The sequence below is a fragment of the Canis aureus genome, chromosome 9, assembly GCF_053574225.1.
Source record: "Canis aureus isolate CA01 chromosome 9, VMU_Caureus_v.1.0, whole genome shotgun sequence".
Lineage (NCBI taxonomy): Eukaryota > Metazoa > Chordata > Mammalia > Carnivora > Canidae > Canis > Canis aureus.
The window spans coordinates 48,555,045-48,571,034 of NC_135619.1; the positions used below are offsets into that span (position 1 = coordinate 48,555,045).

The 15,990-nt window shown below is 42.8% G+C and overlaps 1 protein-coding gene across 20 annotated transcripts in view; it reads left to right on the forward strand.

Annotated features, from left to right (window-relative positions):
• Nucleotides 1-15,990, forward strand: part of SIPA1L1 (signal induced proliferation associated 1 like 1) — a 375,082-nt gene that overhangs the window by 310,390 nt on the left and 48,702 nt on the right. For 18 of the 20 annotated variants that reach the window (XM_077909830.1, XM_077909833.1, XM_077909838.1 and 15 more), the window contains 3 exons: nt 9,236-9,385; nt 13,481-13,605; nt 15,893-15,955. In XM_077909830.1, coding sequence (XP_077765956.1) covers nt 9,236-9,385; nt 13,481-13,605; nt 15,893-15,955 — 338 coding nt within the window. The remainder of the gene's footprint in view (nt 1-9,235; nt 9,386-13,480; nt 13,606-15,892; nt 15,956-15,990) is intronic. The other 2 variants (XM_077909849.1, XM_077909848.1) reach the window with 1 other exon arrangement.

A 15,990-nucleotide genomic window follows, 5' to 3' on the forward strand; every position in this document is an offset into this window, starting at 1 on the left:
GTCCCTCTGCAGCCTAACCCAAGCTAAGTATCTGGTGGGTCACTGAATTTGCACAAGGAAGTCATGTTGTCTACAGCAACAGTGTCACGGTTTACTGTGCTGAAAACAGCCCTGGTGAGTTGTGCATTTGCAGAAGGTGTAGAAAATTCTGGAAAACTCATCCATGCAAATTAGAATGACCTTCAAGAGGATTTTATGAAAAACAGTTAAGAGTTCTGGGCAGAGCAATAAGGTGGCATGTGACCACGTCACTACGGAACTATAGTCCTGTGAGCAGCCAGCAGCACGATCTTACCCCCCCTACCCAGCTCAAGGGGTCTGCTGCATTAGGACTGCCCGAGGAGGCCTGGCCTGGTCACACCTATGGGAGGCTCTACAGAGGCCCACCATGGCCCTGGGGCTTCCTCAATTCTTACACACACACACACACACACACACACACACACAAGGCCAGCCTTCCTAGAAGCTAGATCTAACATATGTCCTGCTGTCACCCTCCTTCCCATGGAGAAGTTAGGCTTTGGTGATGAAAGCACATCAGCTACATGAACACGTGTATTGAGAATTTAACTCACAGAGAAAAAAAGTATATTCTACTGCCTTATATTTGAAACCCCTGACATTTTTCTTTACTATTTGTTGATTGCATAATACATATATGTAAACTTGTAGAAATTAATGATAATTATGACAAATTAGCTACCAAATCCACTGCCACAATCATCCGGGTGAAATTTTCCCAAAAGCCTTTTGTTCAGAGTCCTGGACAGTGAAGGGTCTATGGTCAGCGTCCACTTGTGAGAATCAACACAGTATGGTTACAGAGTGGCCATTCTGGATCTGCTTAGCATTCAAGTGCTTGCTGAGAGAAGTAGATTTAATTACCTTTTGACTTGGAGAAACAGTTGCTATATATAACGGGATGGGCAGAGTGTCCTTAGGGCTGGTCTTCAGAGTTAAGTCGCTGTCCCACTAGAGAGTATATATTTCTGTGTTGGGTGTGTTTGTACTAAGTGCTAGGTGCTTGGCTGGGTCCCACTCGAGAGTATATATTTCTGTGTTGGGTGTGTTTGTGCTAAGTGCTGGGTGTTTGGCCATGTCACAAGAGGGCTTGTTAGACACTGCCTCAGGCCACATAAAGTGGCCCTGGACCACTTGCTATGGAGCTGCAGGCTCATTTTAAGGAACCTAGTGTGAATACATCAGGGGGGCTGGCAGGGGAAGGGCTGACGCCTATGCTTGTGGCCCTGCAAACATGTATGTGTAGGCATTCATTGTCCCAACCAGTTCCCGCTCTGGAGAGAATCAGGACCCAGTCTCATTGAACAGCCTGGAGTGTCCCAATCTGTCACTTTTTGCTTGACTCTTTTGGTTTCCCGTTATATTTTTAAAATGACAGATGATGATGGCATATGAAATGGCACAAAATAAAAATAGGGATGTAGAGATGAAGATGTGATGTAGCCCTGAACCATGGTTAGCAATATGTGCTTGTGAATAATTGATGGACTAGTCTGCAGATGGTTCAGGCCCAAGTCCTGGTAGGGTTTTGTAGGAAAGGAGAGTGGGTTGTGTGGTGGTGTTTTTCTCTTCTCCTAGCTCAGGCCAGTTGTGTGGAGAGGGCTGGGGGTCTCAGAGACCCCTCGAGGAAGTTGCCTGTGGGCAGCCACTCTGAGCAGAGGCCAGCATGGCATCTATATTTCAGCTTCTGCTTCCCATGTTCTTATTTGTAAACTGTGATAAAGAATGAATTTATCTTGCCTGGTTTTTTCCAGTCTTTAAAATCTTAGCATGTCAAAAAAAAAAAAAAATCACTTAGCCTCTCACTAAAGATTTGATTGTGACTTCTTTTGATGAAAGATTAGTGAATGTTGGTGGAGGAGAGTAGGACTAATCGAAGAGACAAATGTTTTTAGTGGGCTAATGGGTTCATATTTGTCTATATCTCCCTCAAATTTGCCTGCTCACATAGATGCTCTGGATTAGCTCTGGCCATACCACTGCTTGGCTATAGAACCTTCTATGCGTCCCGGTTACCAGACAGAGAAGGGAAGTGTTTCCTCAGCTTACCATAGAGGAGCTCACCCTGCAAGACCCACAGTCACAACCCCTGCAGATCTCCCACCCAGGATAGTGCTCCAGCCTAACTCAGCATCATGGCAATCACATACACCCTCACACTCATGAGTCCTAGCTCCTGACTTCTGTGGAAATTCTTGGTTTCCTGCAGACTTATTTCACATGCATTTCTTCGTAAAGCTTCCTTTCTCCTAGTTTTCACAGTAAGAGTTGGCTTCTAACCTGCCTGAGCCCGCCTGCACTCTGTGTGTATTGCCCTCATGCCAGTTCCATTTTACTTGTGTTTTACTTAAAAACTTTTAAGTAGATAGGGCAGGCCTGGTGGCTCAGTGGTTTGGCGCCGCCTTCAGCCCAGGGCGTGATCCTGGAGATCCGGGATCAAGTCCCGCATCGGGCTCTCTGCATGGAGCCGGCTTCTCCCTCTGCCTGTGTCTCTGCCTCTCTGTCTCTCTCTGTCTCTCTCTCCTTCTCTCTCTCTCTCTCTCTCTGTCTCATGAATAAAGAAATAAAATCTATTTTTTAAAAAAAACTATAAGTATATGATATTACTGAGTTCATATTCTAGGCCAGGCTCTATTGAGTCATTTGTTTGAGTTTTCTCAGTTCATCTACCCAAAGCCCAGTTGCTCTTCATGCTCTGTTTTCAAATACGGATGCCCAGGGATTGAGAGATGGGATAATCAGTGCAAAGTGACAGGAGTTAATGGTGGAGCTGAGATTAGCATCCAGGCCATTGGACTCCAGAGCCTCTCTCTTAACCACTGTGCTACTTGAATGAAACCTACCACCATTCATAGACAAGAGTTCAAGAAATATTTGTCAAATGAGTGCATGCATGTATGCTTGGGAGGCCCAGTCACATGCACTGCAGTCAGAGCCAGCTTCATGGGAGTGCAGCCTTGCAGTTGCACAGACCCCTGCTTAGAAGGTTCCATACTGAGTTTCATGCTCTGCTGTCATTGTCTTAAAATTTGCAATACTGTGTCAACATGGGGACTTTCATTTTCATTTTACACTGAGCCCCATGAATTATGTAGCTGGTCCTGCAAGTAGTCCATTTTTATTTTCTGTTCTTTAGAGTCACCCTGAGATATAAAATTGACTCTTCCTAAGAGGCACCTATGATGTGTGCCAGGCTGTGAACTTCTAACAGCTTGCCAGCTACTGTGACGTGATGATCCATTTATCTCACTGTGATGAATTGCTGTATTTTCCTAACTGTGGAAGGGAGTTAGTCCTTGTTGTAAATTGACTTTGTCACAGGGGGCTCATCAGAACAGGATTTCCATGATTCAGTCCAAACAGCTGATATAGACTGGTCAAAAAGCCAGGGGTAGCTCTGGTTCACAAAGAACACGGTAGGAAGAGATGAAAAGACATAGAGACGAGTGGCTTGAATTTGAATATAGCTTGTTCAAACTCTAGTCTGGAGATAGCACCAGATTACATTACCTTGAATCATTTGTGAGGGTTTTTGTTTTGTTTTGTTTTGTTTTTTACATAATTCTGGAAGAATCCTGGTTGATATATATTGCTGAAGACAGATTTTAACTTGGTCCTCATGTTCCCTGGGTGAACAGCATTTTAATTGCTAAGTTGTGGTAAAGTGCTGTGCTTAATTATGGACTCAAGTATCTAATTTGTCAGTCATTGGTACTATTTGAAACCTTCTCTTGTTTTTACCATCATTCCACCAATGGCGCTTGGGTTACAGAGGGCCTTATCTCCTTGGACACATCTAGGCAGTGCTGTCACTTTGGAGTACAAAGCAGGAGAGAGAGGCATCATTAAACCTACATATAATTACTCAGGAAAATGTCTTAGAGGTAGCCACTTGGAATCTGAGAATTCTTTATCCATAAGTTGATAAGTTATAACCCATCACAATCTGAAGAGATCAACTCAGTGAGAATCTATTAATGTTAACATTAATAGATTGTGTATAGTCCTGTGTGCTGATTTATGGGAAGGGTGCTGTAAAAAAGCAAGAGTTACTTTATTAGAAATCTGAGTTTTGTGGGTAAGTCTCTTCTCCCTTTTACCCTGGTATAAGAATGATTCTGGAAAATGCACTGATTCTGAAATTGGACCACCTCTTCCTAAAAGTCCATTCCATTCAGCTCTTTGTTCTCATTGCAGTGAAATGCATTGCATATAAATGAAAAGCTGGTGTTAGTGGAGTCTTGGAGACTATGGAGGTATTGTCTGTCTGGCTGATGATCATGACTTTTGCAGTTGCTGCATTTTTCATAGAATCAAAAGGTCCTGGTGTTTTATTTCTGCAGAGGGAAGTAATAGGAAGCTCCAGAGAACTTTTAATATCAGTTACTTTAAAAACATTTAGTTATTTCTTGGCTAAATTTACAAAAATGTGGAGGAAAGAATCTGCTGAAATTAACACTGAAAGGTTTAGATGTTTCCTTTCTCACGGTGACCAGCGCATTCTTGAAAATTCTTACATTCCACAGAATTGAAAAATCTCATAGCAACTGAAAGATGTGTTAATGTTAGTCCCGTAAACCCATTTGGGATTAATACCCAGATGTCGGAAGCTCTTCAAGATGAAGAGAAAGTAGAAAGATCTCAGTTTATCTCAGAAGAGAAGAAAAGCCTTGGTTGGGATCTTTCACTAACTCTTCGCTGGCCTCAGCAACCCTTAAAGTACAGTGGGTGGTGGGGGATGGAGATTCAAGAAGTCAGCATGCTGGCTTCCTGTGTGAGCCAGTTTGGGGGGGTACCCTTTTTCAAGGTGGCAGGACAGCACACAGCCCAGCTTGAGTAATGACCACAGCTCTCTCTGGCAGAAGTGAGCTGCCGGAGCCAGGCCGGCGGCATCTCCCGCTCCCTCAACAAGGTCTGTTCTCAAATAATATTTGTGTGATGGTATCAGTGTCAATGTGTTTGAAAAGAATAGTAAGTCATCAGAATAAGGGCTAATTCTGAAATTCTTTTGTCCGCGATACATACATCTAGATTGGTAAAAACATTTGGGTGGAATTCCATCAGTTTCTGTTTGTTTGTTCAATGTGTGTGAACAGACCGAAAACAAAGCCACTATTGAGTTATATAAATGCAAAAAAGGGATGGGAGTGAATGCTGGCCTTCTGGAAATGCTATTTTTTCACTTTGGGATGACTCCAGTAACCAAGTAGAATTTTCTGATACATTTGCCAAATAAAAGAGCTGAGGTTGAGAACTAGCATGAGATATTTTAAATTAATGTACGTTTTGGAGAGCAGAGTAAGAAAAGCAAGCTCTAAATACAAATGTAAAAGTTACATCTTGACTTTTCCTATGGAATCAGTGGTCACTTCTCACAGAAACAGAAACATTTGAAGGTTCACCATACATATAGTTCACTGGCATTACTTGCTTACCCTGAAGACAGTTGGAATATCACGGGCCTTCCGGATGTTGCACTGGCCCTGACCATATGAACATGCTTGTACTGTGTTTCCTTAATTTCCATCATTCTGTAATACCTCCTCCTCTGCATGATAGGAAAAGCAAAGCACCTACAAATGAAACTGCGTTTGAAGTTTCTCTGTATTATGAGTCTATAAGGGCCAAATTCTTAAGGCAGAAAGGAGTATGGTGTCTTGTTATATTTGGATCCATGCTGCTCCTTATTCCCTACCTAGTTTCCTTTGTAATTTACTTCTCCTATGCCTCCTCCACTCCAGCCCCCCTCTGATTATTTCAGAATAAACAGCGGGAAATTAGGGAGAGGTCTTAATGGAAAAGAATAAAGGTAGGTCTCTTTTACAGTCCTCAGATAGGTGTCTTGATCTCTCTTTTATCAAAACATGTTACCCAAAGTAGGCATGAGCCAGTGTTCCAGGACCCCACTGATCCCTGACCCACTGTGGCTGCCCTGCCCATACTCCTTTCCTGAGTCTGTATCCTCATGAGAGAACCAGCTGTGTAGCTAGTATTTCTCTGAGTCTGTGCAGCAATGACAAGACTGGTAATAACAGGAGGAACTTAGGAACTCTGCCTTTTTTTCCTAGCTTCTCATACCATTCCTCCAAGGGCCTGGCATACTTGGTGTCCTTACTTGCTCCACTGGATAATACCCAGAGGAGCCATTAATAGTAAGTTCTCTTGCTTACTATTACCATTATATGTCAGAGTGATGATATGCTCAAGGGTGTCTGGGTAGAAGTCCATCATTCCTTTTTCTCACATTTAAGGAAGAATATTAACTTTGAATCTGTTCTCGTTGCTTTTAGTATAATATTCAATAATTGGGGCCCTTTATTGTTAGCGACCAACTGTTTTTCAACTGATGTAGACCCACCATGGCTGAGAACCCCTAGCTTGGGCATCTGATGTCACTGTGGGCCTTTATTCTGAACCCACTTACTGCCCTTCATTTTCTGCACTACTGACAGGGATTCTCATTCATTCAGCAAACATGTTTTAAGCAACCAGAGATGTAAAGATAAAATGGCTCAGCCCTGCCCCTTAAGGGGCAAATCTAGTTGGGAAAGTAGACACATGTAAAACTAACCATGCTGAAGGATGTGCTGTGATGGCGCAAAGAACAGACTGCATGGTACTCGAGGAGGTTCTAACTAATCTATAAATTCAGGATTATGATTTTGGAATTAGGCCTTGAGAAAAAGGATTTTATATCAGAAAGGAGGAAAGAGAGCGGACAAGATGAGTAAAAGTATGCATATGGTAGCAGAGTCTAAAAATAGGACATATTGAATCTGTCCAGAATGTAAGGTGCATGGATGCAGGCAGAAAGCATGGAGGGGAGGGAGGGCTTGGACAAGATAGTCCAAAGCCTGGAAGAAGGGACCAGGGATTCGGCCCTCTGTTCTATAGGCAAAGGGAAGCTACAGAGAGCATGTTAGTAGTCAGATGACTTGGCATAGTGGAGACCGGAGGAATGGGGTGGACAGAGGCTGGAAATCGAAGACCAGTGCATCGGCGGTGGACGGACGGGAGAGAAACATCCCTCTCCCTGGGCTGCCCCACCGGGCGCATTTCCTAGGGCGAACGAAGCTGGGGGGTGTGCCAGGACCTGGGAGAGAGAAGACGTTTGTTCTCAGGGTGGAGTCCATGACATGGTTCTGGCCTAAGATAGTTCTTCTGGCGACTGGCTTTTGGAGGATAAATTCTGGGGCTTTATTTTATTTTTTTTCTTTTTAAGATGCTACATAGTCAAACAGAATTAGATTGGTCTTTTATGGCATAAAATTAATTTACAGTCAAACTCTCAATCACTACTTGATGATTATCTGGAGCCTCTCACCCCTCTCCCACCCCCACCCAGCTGGTTCCCTGTCTGCTACCATTCTGCTGCCTCATTCCAAGCAAGGGCCAAATGGGAAAGGTCAGGACCAGACTTGGGGCACATGTGCTAGAAGAATGAGTGGTGGCTGAGGGGTAATGAGGGAAAAAAACAAGATCAGCTAGTCTTCTCCAGTTAGAAAGGGTAACAGAGTTGACTGTTGCTACTAAGGACTTCCCTCTCTTTGACAGTTGTTATTTATTTACACAATGAAACACTTCTGGCAGCTGTTCTACAACATTCCACAGTTATGCCAATCCAGGCTGGAGATGGGGGAGTTGGGAGGGCGATCGAGGGGTTGAAGACCAGTTACTTTCCTAGTCTTTGTATTGTCAAGACCAGCACCCAGGGTGCCTGACACACTGTACTCATTAAAAGTTGAACTTAATTAGACTAATCGACATGGAAGACGAAGGGGAAAGGTGCTTAGCTTGAGATAACAAATAACAGGATTGACGGGGGACAAGGGAATGGAAAAACCTGTTAGGTTTGACATGATTTAATTTGAGTTGCTGTTGAGAGCATTCGGTAAAGAGGTCTAGGAGATGGCAGGAGATTCTTCTCAGAGCAGAGAGATCTGGAGTCTCAAGTCAGATCTACCTCTTGGGCATAGATGGATTTGGGAGTAATACTCTCAGCACCCATCCTTATTCTTGTTCTGTTACAAAAGCTTCTCATTGTGTTTGTTATCTCTTCTGTCAACTTCCTGTACCCGAAACCCCATCCTGCCCTGAGACAGAAGGCACATGGGTTCACCTTTAGAAAATGCTCTATTTCAGTGAATCAGGTTCTCTCCCCTGGCTTCAGAACATTGGTTTGAGACAAAGGTATCTTCTCACGCAAAAGCATCTGACTGACCATGCAGACCCACTGCAGGCTGTCCAAGTAAGAAAACCCAGCCTCTTTGGCGTTCAACAATTGCTTAGCATAACGCAGTGGATTGACAGTCAAGAGGCCTGGCTTACTGAACGAACGACTTAGACTCCACTTTCTCAGCTATCCCATGGAAATGACTTACCCTAGTGCAAGAGTCAGGATTTGTGCCAGCTTTCACTCCTGAACTAAAATATTAGTAGTAAGCTGTATTTCACACCCAGTCACAGTTGCCAGAATCACTTACTGATGTCCCTGGGGTTGCCCAGTTGTCTGTGAGAGCAGAGGATCTACATCTGTCCTGATGACAGAGCTCTGATTTCTGTCCCCAGCGCCTATCAGCAAGGTGAGCAATCTGTGGAGTATACCTCTACTGTGATAATCTATAAATTCAGTAATTCCAATTAAATTCAATATCTGGCATTGTAGACTTTTTTTTTTTCATGGAGATTTTTATATGGTGATACTACGCTATCAACCACGTTTATAAATACTAAACACCAAAATCTAAGTATTCATTCCAGGCTTTGAGTAATAAAATTGGAAAACAAAGACATATACAAAGAATCCACTAGTCTCACTGTGGTCATATACTCTGGGAAAATTAGTGTGAAAAATTGGAATTAATTGCTATGTTAATGTCACTGGGGTTCAATTATCCTCTGCACTGCCATCCTAGGAAACTGTATAAGCAATTCAGTGCATTGAATTTTGGCAGCTTTGGGAAACATACATGTTTTTCCCCCCCCCTGTTATTTTTTTATGTCCCCTACCCCCACCCCCTGTAGGGCCATTCTCTAGCTGTTCCCTTAGGGAGTAGTTTTATGAGGAAGTTTCTTTTGTAGGCCTCCAGCTGGCTTCGTTTTCACTATCTCCATGAAGTCACTTTCCTTGTCACGTTTATATGATATTATCCATCATGCACTGCCTTGGGACTTCTCCTTGGATTGACTTACTATTTCTGGTTTGTGTTCACAGGCTGTCTCCTGGTTCCGACATCTACGTGACAGTCTCATCCATGGCTCTAGCAAGGTCCCAGCAGTGCCGTAACTCCCCGAGCAACCTGTCTTCATCCAGCGAGACTGGCTCTGGTGGAGGCACTTACAGGCAAAAATCCATGCCCGAAGGGTAGGTGTGCTGCCCCTTACATGTGGCCCCAGTCGACATCACTGCCTTTCATCCATAATAAAGGAGCAAAAGGGAAAATGTGGTTAATATTCCAGCTAGAAGAATGTTCTAATGTCTAGTTCAAACCACTTCTCAGGAAATTTATCATTCTCTAGCCTCCAAGGGCTCCGTGGCAAAGACATCAAGTCACATCATTTTCTCCAGTTGTGTGCATTGTCTAGTTTCATAGTACAGATTGTGTTTCTTCCTCCAAAGCTGACTCTTGTGGTGCTGGCTGGAATTCATGTTGATGTTAAAGTAGGGGAAATGATCATCCTATCCAAAGCTTAAAAATATTTTTCTCACACTCTCAAAGTCTTCTGTTGTTTCAGCTTATGGGTGGTTTTCTTCTTTTTGAAAACACAAAACACCCAAAAGTAAAACTATTTGCTCCTGACACGACTTAAAAATAATAGGCTAAATGTACATGATGTTAGAGGCTACTAAAAAACAAAAACAGCCACAACCACTCCCGGAAAGTCTGAAGCTGGGAAGTTATTAGCAGCAAAATGTTACATGGCACACGCATGCCATCTTTGCCCAGAGGAAGAGTAAAAGAACCATCAAAGACTTCCTGCTGGGTTATGTCTCTGGGGGAGTTGGTGGAGAACTTGGAACCATTTGAAAATCAAACGTGAGGTATTTATAAAAACTGATGTTTCTATTCTTAGTTTCCCACAAATATATTTTTACCAAATACATAATTTGATTACTTTCTTAAAATTTTACCCTGTTATAAAATAGTCATACTTCCTAAGAGTACCTTTATAATGGGTATTTTTTTAATCCTATAGCATTTTGTTGGTTTTTGCAGCTATTAAGTGTGATTTTGTTGTTGTTGTTGCTGCCAAATATTTATGTTAGCAGAAAGTAGGTAATGAAACCACTGTAAAATACGCTTCCCCCACCTGCCTGCATCCTGATATTCCTGGATTCCCCTGGCAGTATTTCTAAAAAGCACATGTCTTCTTTTAATTACTTTAATGACAATCAGAAAAAAAAAAAAAACTTAGCTTTTATTTATGAGTTCCTGCAAAGGGTTTTATGAGTTAAGTATTACTATCATCCCATACCACAAGCTCAGCTAATTATTTCTTGTTTTAATTAGTAGATTTTAAATGGCTGGGTTTGACTTTGAAAATAAGAATTCACTGCAACTTCAGTGTTGGTACAGCAAGAAAACAGCAGCACTGTTTTCTTGTGACCGTGATACATTTTAAATGTGTACCAAAAATGAAAGCTGAAACATGAGTGTTTTGGTGAATTTTAATGTCAGAAACATGGTTTCTGCACAGTGTTTTTAATGAGGTGGTATTTATTGGACCTGATACAAAACACCAATGCTACCACAGGTGGTATTGAGGGTTTCTCCATTGTTGGCAAGGTTACCCAGTGGTTGTTTACCATACATGTAACATCTTCTTTACCCCGGGGTGATCGGGGACAAGAAGATTAATGATACAGTGTTCTCCCCTGGACCCCAGTAGTTCCTGCCTATACCACTGATGCAGGAGACTGTGGGCTTCTGATTTACATACATTGTCCATGGGCTGGGTTGGATTCTAAAGTTACCCTTATCAAAAAAAAAGAGGAGTGCATCGACCTGCAGCATAACCCATAAATGTAGGTATGCACGAGCTGACAGTGGAGCAGGACCATACATAATCCACTGCAAACTCAGTAATGCTCAACTCTAAGAAGCTCGGAAGTGTAGGGTAGTAACAGCAGATCAGATCAGGACACAGTTGCTGTCCACAAGTGTAATCTGCTCCTTCTTGGTCCTCCATCCACCTTCAGTGGGCCCAGTATATGCCAGGGGTGGGGGTGGGGGGTGGCGTGCTTGTCCGCTCCCTTTACTGATGCCATACAGATGGGTTGAGAGGTGAAATTTCACAGGATGACTAATAATGCCGTTCCATGCAGGTGGGGGGAAAGGCACCCACATGAGTTTAGGATGGCAACAAGAGATAAGTTACAAAGCAACACTGTTGAAAAGACAGAGTCTCTTCGCTCGTCCTTGCATCTAGATGTCTTCAGGCCTCATGCTTTGAGGAATGTTGACTGGGAGGCAGACAGTGGCCGGAGGGAGGGATGGGCTGGGTAAATAAGGAGCTTGGAGATGGTGGCCAGAAGCATTACTGAGGGCATATAGCCCTAAGACCTACCGGCAGGCAGGCCGGCCACCCACTGTAGCTTTCTTCCAGCACCCATATAGAGGAGAGAGGAAGCCTGTCCCCGAGGACCACTGAGACCAATAAAGGAAGGTTGCAGAGAAGTTGCCAGCCCATGATGAGGAGAGGCAGTGAGCCTGCTCTGCAGAGCCATGGACTGGCTCGTGAGGTGTAGAGAGTTCATGGTCACGGAGCAAGCCTCACATGCCAGCCTGATGATACATGCTTCTCAAGGCAGGGTTGAAAGACAGCCTTGCTTTATCGTCATTTAAAACCAGCCAGCCAGAAAAGCATTGGGCTTTAAAGCCAGAGGTTTTAAAGGGTGTCTTTGGTTTCCACTGCTACCAAAAAGGAAAAGCAAAATTAGAATCCCTGTCTAACTTTTATCTCTGTGCCTTTTTGTGAAAGTCTTCATTTATTGCAAATTTAGAATAAAATCATAGGGCCAGTTGGAGGCTGTTCACTGTTCTAAGCTAAATGAGGACCCTACTTAAGGAGATGGCAAAGATCATGATTAGTTACTCTCCCCCACCACCCTTTTTTGTTGTCATTGTTAATGAAAAGAAGGATTATTGCATCAAGTAATAAATACCTACAAAGATGCAGACAGTTTTAGTCATTTTCTTCCAGATGTTTGGATCAATTTACAGGAAAGGCAGAACTGAAATCTGCCTTTGGTTCCTTTGTAGGAACCACCTTCTTGTTTTTTAAAGAGCACCTTTCAGTGAAATTTTCATACATCAAGTTTTTCATGTATCACAGTGGAGGTTACTTGTTCAAGGAGGCTTGGATTGAATTTGTAAACAATTGTCAGTGTGCAGAAGTAATGAGGGAGATGTTACAGCAGGAGGTCAACATTACAGCCTTCTCTGCTTTGCAATGCTTTTGTAAAGATTTGTCTCCCCAGATCCATATGGTGGAATTGCCATTTTACAAATAAAGAAATGGAGACAAAACTCAAGTGTCTTTGAGAGAGGGAGGGGCTGGAACTTGGCTCCTCCTCCTTGTCTCCTGCTCTTTCCAGGACATCACTAACTGTTCTCCCCATGCATTTCTCAGGCTTTAGCAAATAAGACACCTGTCATAAGCATCAGTTAGCCTGGGCTCTGTTGATCTTTTATTGTATCGATTACTCATAAGCTCATTAGTAACCACACACACAAATGTATAAATGTCCACATGAGTCTTTGAATCTATGCTCTGGCCCATTTTCCTGGGCTCAGTCAGGATTTACCTACTGATACTGCTAATCAAAGCATATGCTTTAATTAAGCATATATTATTATTCTACCTAGGGTAAAATAAAACAGGCTCATGAAATAGCTAACTGTTCTTTCCAGAAGTAGACATTTGCCTTTATGTATGCCAGTTTACCTACTTCCAGATTGCCTTTCCCAAAGGCGGTTTAAAATTTATACGTTTGGAAGTCTGTAATGTAAATGACACCTTAGAGCAGATGCTCCGAAAATACTGACCCCACAAATGAGTGACTTAGTGATTTAGCAGGTTACCAAGTTCAAAGAAACCCCCTGACCTGTTCCAGTTAGAAGATATAGATGGAACATGAGGATGGTGAAATCCTTCCTTTGCCTGTCAATGAGAATCTGAGCTTGGCTACATGTGGGCTAGAAAATTTGGGTTTTCTTACTCTTTTTTTCTTAGGTTAGCTCGTGCTAATGTCTCCTGCCCTTTTGACAGTGTATGTACTGAGCATACATACCTTTCTTGAGCAGAGTGAGGTGTGTTGACCGTGACACAAACACAGGCATGAGCATGCCAGTAGTTCCTGTTATTAGAGTTGAGTTTGATGTCCCCAGGGCTGTCTTCCCCTTGTGGGTAAGGTCCCTGATATCCTCTTTGCCTTTGTTTGGGGGAATGGTCGTAGGTTTGGAGTAAGCCGCAGATCGCCAGCCTCCATCGACCGACAGAACACCCAGTCAGATATTGGTGGCAGCGGGAAATCCACGCCCAGCTGGCAAAGAAGTGAGGATAGCATTGCTGACCAATTGGGTAAGTAACTAATTCCTACAAGAAGCAAGCTGCTTTTATACCCAGGTGACTTTGGCCACCTATTGACGATGTCATTAAAGCCTTCTGTGATAGAATACAGTCTTGGTTAATGTGAATAAGAATTAAGTCTCAGTTTGATTATGTATGAGTAAGGGCAGCAAATCCAGCCTGAGAGAGAAGTCAAGGAAATCTAGGTGACACCCCTCCCCCCCAGTTTGAAACTAGAAAGGGCATAAGAATTATTTTGATCACTGAGATTAAAATGCCAGACTGCCAAACCACATGTGTCCTAGGTATCCCCCTCGGCCCTTGTTTGTTTGTTTGTTGTTGCCTACTATAAGCACCCTGAGAGAATTGTTGGTATTCTTAATGTCAAGTTAAAAAAAAAAAAAAGCAAAAAAGAGCTGTACAAAGTGGGAAAGAAATGCAGTTGCTGTTCAGTCACATCTGTAGTGTGATTAGGATCTCTCTCCTCCCTCCTGTGCTGTTCCCCCACCACCACCGCCCCCTCCCCCTCCCCCCGCTCTGCTATTAAGCTGTCAGCTGAGGACATGTCTTGTAGTATAAAACAGCTGGATGGGAAAGATTTGCATTAGTGAGCTCTCATTTGGATTTCTGCATAGCCCTTTCTCTCTCTACATGCATTTCTTCTACAGTGACACTGTAACACTAGTTGATACCATAAACTTCTGCCATGAAACAAGACTAAGTCTCAGAACAGTAGCATCAAGGATTTAGTGTCAACAGAGTTGACACATCAGGAACTTGAATCTGGACTGTCGGGTGGGGAACCTTTATCCTATCTCTAGTAGCATTTCCACCGCACAGGTAAAAAGAAATAAATTTCAGGGCTGAAAAAGGTAAAATTTTAAGGCAAAGACCTATCTCTTTTATCTTTTTTGCAACTACATTATTTTGCTCTGTTTTAATGACTTTTCCCTTGTAAACGTACTAATAACCGCAAACGTAGAAAGGAGTGGAGACGTGTTTAGCTAAGACAGGAAATGAGGAGGAGAAATGTAATTCTCAGGTTCTGAAGATTTGCTTTGTTCCAGTAACTTCAGTGAGATGTGCCTTGTTACTGAAGCCATCTGTCATTCCCCACTGTCACAGCACCCACCCCCAACATAGAAAACCTGAGCATTTTCCGATCTGCTGTTCTGCTCTTGACAGAATGTTTTTAATCCCATATGTTTTGATACTGTTGAGATGGTAACGACACATATGAAAAGGATCCCTTCTTCAACATGACTTTAGCAGCTTTTTTTGGCTCATAGTGCGGGCTCCGAACAGAGCTGCCAGCAAGCCCTTTGTACAGTGCTTGGTGCCACACTTCCCACTCATGTGAAGTCACTAAGGTATCTTGGGACTGGAAAGGGTAATTATGAGCTTTGTCCTAGACCCATATTCATTCTTTCACGTAAACCTCCCTCCAGTCTTTTTTACTTTGCACCTACTCTCATTTGGTGGTGTCCCACCCTTAATAGATTAATAGATGAGACTCTGAAATTAATATCAATGATTCTTTTTAACATGTTTGTTCATCCTTTTAGTAAGATACGCCTTTTTTTTTTTTTTCTCTTTGAAGTAAGATATCCCAGAACCTGCCAGAGAAGCCTTTTTACCAACTGGTGGCCTTTCTCTATCCAAAATCGAAGGCTTCAAATAAAATGTTAAAATATTTTTTCCTAACTTTTTTTATTCCACCATTCTAGAGAAATGACCAAGCTTTCTCTAACTGGCACATCAGCCAGAATTTGGGGCTTGGTTGGTATAAGCCATGCTAGGGAGAAATCAAGAAAAATAATTGTTCTGTTCTCGTTACTTGGCACACTGTATACAGAATGTATCAAGGGCCAATCCTTTATACATTCAATTTGTAAGAACGATTCTCTAATGACTTTCGGGTCACTGAGTGAAAATGCTGAGGAGACTTTTATTTGTTAGCCAGACCCACCTGTCTTTGTACATCCGTGTGTGACAGACTGGTGCCCTGGTGGAAATGAGTTGAGCTTAATTGGCTCACCCATCTCAGCGGATTTCATTTTTCTGCCTCTGCTGTTGGAGATGGCTGAGAGAGTAAAAGAGGATGTCGCCCCGTCCTTTACGTTTAGGAATGGTGTTGCAGAAGTGCAGAACTGTTGCTGTTAGCTATCGGTGTGTTAAAGAAGCCTATATCGCTTACCTTTTACCTTTGGAACCCCATCTTGAACGCCAGCTTGGAGTCCAAAAGGAAGCAATTGTCTTAAGTAAACTAGTTGCTGTGTGTCTTTTCTGTTGTGCTTAGCTTACAGTTATAGAGGACCTCAGGATTTCAATTCTTTTGTCCTCGAGCAGCATGAATATACAGGTAAAATATTTCCAAAGTGTCCTGGTAAGTAACAC